Source organism: Neomonachus schauinslandi, chromosome X, assembly GCF_002201575.2.
Source record: "Neomonachus schauinslandi chromosome X, ASM220157v2, whole genome shotgun sequence".
NCBI classification, from domain to species: domain Eukaryota; kingdom Metazoa; phylum Chordata; class Mammalia; order Carnivora; family Phocidae; genus Neomonachus; species Neomonachus schauinslandi.
The window spans coordinates 101,174,988-101,183,788 of NC_058419.1; the positions used below are offsets into that span (position 1 = coordinate 101,174,988).

Sequence of the window (8,801 nt, forward strand, 5' to 3'; positions counted from 1 at the left end):
TTAACAGGTCTGCTCTCTCATTTCATTCACAACTCATTTAATCTTAATAAAAATTTCCAGAACTAAGGAATATTACCCCCACTTCCTGGGTGAGGGGACTGAGGAATAAAAGTGTTAAGGAGCCTGTCAAAAGTCACAAGCCTGGAAAGGGATGAAGCAACATTTTGCACTGAGGTTTCATTTCTTCTCATCCAGCTCCTGTGAATAGTATTTTATATGAATAAAAAGGCTTTCATACACATGAACACATTTGATCCTCATAATATATGCCTTGTGAGAGAAGTATGAAAGACCTTATTATGCTCATTTTGTAGATGGGGAAAGTAAGGCAGGAAAGATTAAAGAGGATGGCAATGCCCCAGAGCTAATTAGCAACAGAGCTAGAGCTGTCGCTGACTCCTTCTAATCCCCAGTCCTTGTCTCTTTTGTATCCTTATCATGCTACTTGACAGTAATCAATTTGTAAACTAGAATAAAACAACAACAACAACTAGGAATGTCCTTCAGAAATTTCCAACGGCATTAGCACTATTTATAAACTAAGCCTATTAAATTAACTTCGAAAAAGGAAATACTAGTATGTAGGTTTCATTTCATTTTCAAAGGTCTCAAAATGTAAATTCCCAATGATTGCTCAGTCTTATGTGACATCCCGGGTGAGAGGGTGGCAAGGGGGTACAGATCATACTCTGTTAGCCATAAGAGTCTTTGTAATTACCTTATTTCATTTTCACGCTTTATACTCAAATTTGAATTGCTTTTCTTGATTTTAAAGGTCTATCCTAGGTGGCCGGAAGTAAAACCCATTTCAAGGGAATCTCCTTCATTTTATTTAACAAAAATAGTATTCATTTTGTTCTATAGATACTTAAATTCTGTATCTTCACTCTTTCTCTCGGCTCGCTCTTTTCTATCAGTATTTAAATGTAAGCATCTTCCTCCCATAGTAAAATAAAAGACTCTCCTTTTAACCCATGTGCTGTTACATATACCACTCTATTTCCCTCCTTTTCTCCAAAGACAAATGTTTTTTTAAAAGTATTTATTTATTTATTTGACAGAGAGAGACACAGCGAGAGAGGGAACACAAGGAGGGGGTGTGGGAGAGGGAGAAGCCGGCCTCCCGCCGAGCAAGAAGCCCGATGCGGGGCTTGATCCCAGGACCCTGGGATCATGACCTGAGCCGAAGGCAGATGCTTAATGACTGAGCCACCCAGGCGCCCCGACAAATATGTTTAAAGATCTGTTTATATACATTATCTCCCCTTCTCTTTGCTATTCCTTAACCTGCTATAGTTCAGATTCTGCCCTCATCACTCCACTGAAACCACTATCCCTAAAGTCATCAATTTACCCACATATTGGTTAAGTCCATGGAATCAACTGACTTTCCAGCAGCATTTGATGGGTTTACTGCTCCTATCCTTTGTGAAATTCACTCCTCCACCCCCAACTTCTGAAGCTGAAGTCGCTACTGAGTTTCTTCTAACTTCCATGTTTATTTTTTCTCAGCTACCACTACATACAAATTTCTTTTCTAGTGTTCAGTCCTCATTAATTTATTCAGTCCTCAAATATTTATTGAGGCATACTCTGTTCTTTGAGTTATGCTAGGTGCTGGGAATAAAACTGATTAAAAAGCAACTGACATTGGGAATTCCAGTTCAAGATGGCAACATAGAAAGACTTTGAACTCACCTCCTCCGTGGAACATATCATATTACACCTATTAATGGAACAATCACTCCTGAAGAAGAACTGAGGGCGAGTGAACAACTACTAAACCACCAAAGATAGAAGAGCTAGAGAATTGGAGATACAATAACAAAGGGAACCCCCACCCTCTATGCTGCAAAAAGCAAAGAGGAGGGATAATGCTGAGGGTCCAGGAACAGATTCCTTTGACCATGGGTACAGAAAAAAAATGATGTGGTTTAAAAGAACAACTAGCATATAAAAGAGAAAACACTAGAACTCTGCCAAGCAGCAGAGGAGCTGTGGGAATGCTCTCCAGGTCAGAGGGGCTGGAGAATGACATGGTTTACATATCCACCCCACCTTAAAAGCCTAGACTGGAGCATGGTCTGGACACCATAATGGGTGAGTCTGGTGATCTCAGTGAGCCTGCAACCTCAGCAGGTACAGAAGCCATTGGGACACAGAGAAAAAGCCACAGTTTAAAAAGGCCGAGGGGCTGCAGGAACTTCTCTCCCCCTTAAAAGAGTAACTAGCATATATAGCCACAGCTCTAGTCAGCCAGCCAAAGCCAGCAATCACACACAGTGTACATGGGGAACACCACACACAAGACCATTCCTTCAAGTTTAGGAGAAGTGGCCATTTCACCTAATCCACAGAAACAAACAGAGAGACAAGCAAAAGGGGGAGATAGAGAAATATGCTGCAAAAGAAAGAACAAGAAAAAAACTCAGAAAAAAAAAAGAATTAAATGAAACAAAAATAACCAATATGCCTGATATAGAATTTAAAGTTGTGATCATTAGGATACTCACTGGGCTGGGGGCGCCTGGGTGGCTCAGTCGTTAGGCGTCTGCCTTTGGCTCAGGTCATGATCTCAGGGTCCTGGGATCGAGCCCCACATCGGGTTCCCTGCTCCGTGGGAAGCCTGCTTCTCCCTCTCCCACTCCCCTTGCTTGTGTTCCCTCTCTCACTGTGTCTCTCTCTGTCAAATAAATAAATAAAATCTACTAAAAAAAAAAAAGATACTGGGCTGGAGAAAAGAGTGGAAGAACTCAGTGAGACCTTCAATAAAGAGATAGAAAATATTCAAAGCACCAGAGTTCAAGAATACAAAAACTGAAATAAAAAATTCACCAGAGGTAACCAACAGTAGATTAGAGGATACAGAAGAATGTATCAGTGATCTGGAAGACAAGCTGAACAGCAAAAAGACAAAAAAAAAAAAAAATGTGAAAAAAGAGAGAATAGATTAAGAGATCTCCTGGACAACATCAAGCAAATATTTGCACTAAAGGGTCTCAGAAGAGAGAGAAAGGTGTAGAAAATTTATCTGAAGAAATAATAACTGAAAACTTCCCTAACAAAGGGAAGGAAACAGACATCCAAGCCCAAGAAGTACAGACAATTCCAAACAAGATGAACCCAAGGAGGTTCACACCATGGCATATAATAATTAAAATGTCAGAGGTTAAAGATGAAGAGAGAATCTTAAAAACAGCTAGAGAGAAACAAAAAGTTACCTATAATGGAAACCTACTAGGCCATTAGCTGATTTTTCAGCAGGAATTTTGCAGGCCAGAAGAGAGTGGAATGATATATTCAAAGTGCTGAAAGGAAAAAACCTACAAGCAAGAATACTCTACTGGCAAGGTTATCCTTCAAATTTGAAAAAGGATAAAGAGATTCCCAGACAAACAGAAGATAAAGGAGTACATCACCACTAAACCAGTCTTACAAGAAATGTCAAGGGGATTTCTTTAAGTGGAAAAGAATGGCCATAATCAGACATAAGAAAATTATGAATAAAAAGATGTAAAATATGACAACATATACATAAAATGTGGAGAAGGGAGTAAAAACAGAAGAGAAGGAGAAAAACAAAGATATCTTTTTTAGAATGTGTTTGAACTGAAATGACCATCAAATTAATATAGATTGCTATTTACTTAGGATGTTATATATAAACCTCATGGTAATCACAAACACAAAACCTATGACAAATACACAATAAATAAAGTGAAAGAAAGCCAAACATAATGCTGTAGATACTCATCTATCACAAAGAATGAGATGAAGAGAACAGAACAAAGAAGAACTACAAAAACAACTAGAAAACAAATTTTTTAAATGGAAATAAGTACATAGCTATCAATAATTACTTTAAATGTAAATGGCCTAAATGATCCAATCAAAATACACAGTGTGGTGGAATGGATAAAAAAACAAAACCAATCTACATGCTGCTTACAGGAGACTCACCTAAAACCTAAAGACACGTACAGACTGAAAGTGAAGGGATGGAAAAACATTCACTGTGCTTCCATGAAGCAAAAAACCCAGCCAGGGTAGCAATACTCATATCAGACAAAAAAAACACCAAAAAACAACACACACACACACACAAAAAAAAACACTTTAAAACAAAGACTGACAAGAGACAAAGAAGGGCACTGCATAATGATAAAGGAATCAATCCAACAAGAAGATACAACAATTGTAAATATCTATACAACCAACACTGGAGCACCTAAATACTAGGTGCAAATATTAATGGACAGAAAGAGGCATTGATAATAATATATAAACAGTAAGGAACTTTAACACTCAACTTACATCAGTGGATAGATCATCTGGACAGAAAATCAACAAGGACACAATGTCTTTGAATGACACATCGGACCAGATGGACATAACAAATATATACAGAACATTCCATCAAAACCCAACAGAATACATATTTTCAAGTGCTCATGGAACATTCCCTAGAAGAGATCACATATTACACCATAAAACAAGTGTCAATAAATTTAAGATGACTGAAATAATGCCATGCATCATTTCTGATCACAATGGTATAAAACTAGAAATAAATCACAAGAAGAACACTGGAAAAACACAAAAATGTGGGGACTAAACAACATGACATTAAACAACCAATGGGTCAAGGAAACAATCAAAGAAGAAATTAGTGGCACCTGGGTGGCTCAGTCGGTTAAGCATCTAGCTCTTGATTTCACCTTGGGTCATGATCTCAAGGTCGTGAGATTGAGCCCTGTATCAGGTTCTGCACTCAGTGGGGAGTCTGCCTGAGATTCTCTCTCTCCCTCCCCCTCTACACAACCCCCCCAGCTCATGCATGAGCTTGCTCTCAAATAAATAAAACTTTAAAAACAGAAGAAATCTAAAAATACATGGAGAAAAATGAAAATGAAAAGACAATGGTTCAGTCTTTGGAACAGAGTGAAAGCAGTTCTAAGAGTGAAGTATATAATTATACAGGCTTACCTCAAGAAACAAGAAAAAAGTTCAAATAAACAATCTAACCTTACATCTAAAGGAACTAGAAAAAGAAGAATGAAGACCAAGGGGAGGAGGACAAAGGAAATAATAAAGATCAGAGCAGAAAAAAATGCCATAGAGACTTAAAAAAAAAAAAAACAAACAAGAGAAAAAAACCAATGAACTCAAGAGCTGGTTCTTTGAAAAGATAAACAAAATTGACAAAACTTTAGTCGGACACACAAGGGAAAAAAAAAAAGAGAGAGAGAAAGGACCCAAACAAATAAAAACAAAAATGAGAGAGGAGAAGTAACAACTGACATCACAGAAATACAAAGGATTGTAAGATAATACTATGAAAAATGACACACCAACCAACTGGATAACCTAGAAAAGATGGTTAAACTCCTAGAAACATATAACATCCCAAGACTGAATCAGGAAGAAAGAAAAAATTTGAACAGACTTATTACTAGTATAAAATTGAATCAGTAATTTAAAAAAGTACCAAAAAATAAAAGTCCAAGACCACATTGATTCACAGGTGAATTCTACCAAACATCCTCAAAATATTCCGAAAAACAGAAGAGGAAGGAAAGCTTCTGAATACATTCTATGAGGCTAGCATTACCCTGATACTAAAAGTAGACAAAGACACCACAAATAAAGAAAACTACAGGCCAATATCTCTGATGAACAGAGATGCAAAAATCCTCAGCAAAATATTAGAAAAACAAATCCAACAATACATTAAAAAGATCATTCACCACAATCAGGTGGGATTTATTCCTGGGATACAAAGATAATACAATATTTGCAAATCAATCATCATCATATACCATATCAACAAAACAAAGGGTAAAAATCATAATCATCTCAATAGATGCCGAAAAAGCATCTAGCAAAATTCAACATGCATTCATGATAAAAACTCTCAATAGAGTAGGTTTAGAGGGAACATACCTCAACATAGTAAAGGACACATGAGAAAAACCCACAGCTAACATCATATTCAATGGTGAAAAACTGAGAGCTTTTTTCCTAGTATCAGGAAAAAGACAAGGATGTCCACTCTCACCACTTTTACTCAACATAGTACTGGAAGTCTTGGCAACAGCAATCACACAAGACAAAGAAATTATAGAGGTATCCATATTGGTAAAGAAGAAAGTTACTGGCACTATTTCCAGATGACATAATACTATATATAGAAAATCCCAAAGATTCCAACAAAAAAACTACTAGCAGTAATAAATGAATTCAGTAAAGTGCCAGGATACAAAATTAATACCCAGAAATTGGTAGCATTTCTATACTCTCACAGTGAAGTCACAGAAATAAAAAATTTAAAAAACAACACCATTATAACTGCACCAAAAAGAATAAAATAACTAGGAATAAAATTAACCAAAGAGGTAAAAGACCTGTCCTCCAAAAACTATAAAACACTAATGAAAGAAATTGAAGATGACACATATGGAAAGATATTCCATGCTCATGAATTGGAAGAACCAATATTGTTTAAATGTCCATATTACCCAAAGCAATACAGAGATTTAATGCAATCCCTATTAAAATATCAATAGCATTTTTCACAAAACTAGAACAAATAATATTAAAATTTGTATGGAACCACAAAAGACCCCAAATAGCCAAAGCATTCCTGAGAAAGGACCCAGCTCGAAGTATCACAAGTATCACAGTCTCCGATTTCAAGATATAATACAAAGCTGTAGCAATCAAAACAGTATGGTACTGGCACAAAAATCAGACATATAGATGAATGGAACAGAATAGAGACACCAGAGATAAACCCACACTTTTAGGTCTAATTAACCTATGAGAAAAGAGGCAAGAATATACAAAGGGGAACAGTCTTTTCAATAAATGATGGTGGGAAACCTGGACAGCTACATATAAAAGAATAAAACCAGACTATTTCCTAATACCATACACAAAAATAAACTCAAGTTGTATTAAAGTCCTAAATGTGAGACCTGAAACCATAAAAACCCTAGAAGAGAACACAAGCAATAATATCTCTGACATCAGCCATAGAAACATTTTTCCAGATATGTCTCTTACAGCAAGGGGAATATAAGCAAAAATCAACTATCAGGACTATACCAAAATAAAAAATTTTTGCAGAGCAAAGGAAACCATCAACAAAACAACCTACTGAAAGGGAGAAGATATTTTCAAATGATACATTCAATAAGGGGTTAATATCCAAAACATATAAAGAACTTATATAACTCAACACCAAAAAACAAATCCCATTAAAAAATGGGCAGAGGACCTGAATAGACATTTGTCCAAAGACATACAGATGGTAACAGACAAATGAAAAGTTGCTTAACATCACTAATCAGGGAAATGCAAATCAAAACCACAATGAGATATCACCTCATACCTGTTAGAATGGCTAAAATAAAAAACACAGGAAATAAAAAGTGTTGATGAAGATGTGGAAAAAAAGGGAACTTCTGTGCATTGTTGGTGGGAATGTAAATTGGTACAGCCACTATGGAAAATAGTATGGAGGTTCCTTACAAAACTCAAATTAGAGGCCGAGTCACTGAGCCACTGCCTCCCCCTTGAGCCCCCTTGCATCTGGATGCTCCGTCCCCCAACCCCCACCCCGCCTTCTCCCATCACTGCCTTCCTCAGGCTGTTTCCACCAAGGAAAAGGAATCGTACTGTATGTCCAATATCCAGAACCTCCATTCTTTTGACCCCTTTGCTGATGCAAGTAAGGGTGATGAGCTGCTTCTTGCTGGCACTGAGGATTATATCCATATAAGAATTCAACAGAGGAATGGCAGGAAGACCCTTACTACTGTCCAAGGGATCACTGACAATTATGATAAAAAGAAACCAGTGAAGGCGTTTAAGAAGAAATTTGCCTGCAATGGTACTGTAATTGAGCATCCAGAATATGGAGAAGTAATTCAGCTACAGGGTGACTAGCGCCAAGAACATATCCCAGTTCTTGGTATACACTGGACTGGCTAAGGATGACCAGCTGAAGGTTCATGGGTTTTAAGTACTTTTGGCTCACTGAAGCTTAAGTGAGGATTTCCTTGCAATGAGTAGAATTTCCCTTCTGTCCCTTGTCACAAGTTTATTTATTTATTTATTTTTTAAACTTTTTTTTTTTTTAAAGATTTTATTTATTTGCGAGAGAGAGAATGAGAGACAGATGGCATGAGAGGGAGGAGGGTCAGAGGGAGAAGCAGACTCCCTGACGAGCAGGGAGCCCGATGCGGGACTCGATCCCGGGACTCCAGGATCATGAGCTGAGCCGAAGGCAGTCGCTTAACCAACTGAGCCACCCAGGCGCCCCCTTGTCACAAGTTTAAAAACTTCACAGCTTGTATAATGTAACCATTTGGGGTCTGCTTTTAACTTGGACTAGTGTAACTCCTTCATGCAATAAACTAAAAAGAGCCAAAAAAAAATTCAAAATAGAAATACCATATGATCCAATAATTCCACTATTGGCTATTCACACAAAGAAAATTGAAAACACTAACTGAAAAAGATATATGCACCCCTATGCATATTTCATCATTATTTACAATAGCCAAGATATGAAAACAGCCTATGTGTCCATGAAGAAATGAAAAGATAAGGAAAATATGATATACATACCTACAACAGAATATTATACAATCATAAAAAGTATGGCTTCATGCCAGTTGCAACATTAATGGACCTAGAGGGTATTATGCTAAGTGAAATAAGTAAGGCTGAGAAAGACAAATACCATATGATTCGATTTATGAAGAATAAACAAAACAAAAAGCAGAATCAGACCT

General features: G+C 37.0%; 1 protein-coding gene across 1 annotated transcript; it reads left to right on the forward strand.

Moving 5' to 3' along the window:
* The first annotated feature begins 7,683 nt into the window (after positions 1-7,683).
* Positions 7,684-8,026, forward strand: LOC110594282 (eukaryotic translation initiation factor 1-like). The gene is given in 2 exon segments (XM_044911822.1): positions 7,684-7,953; positions 7,955-8,026. Coding segments are annotated over 2 exon segments (342 nt in total).
* The last annotated feature ends 775 nt before the right edge of the window (positions 8,027-8,801 follow it).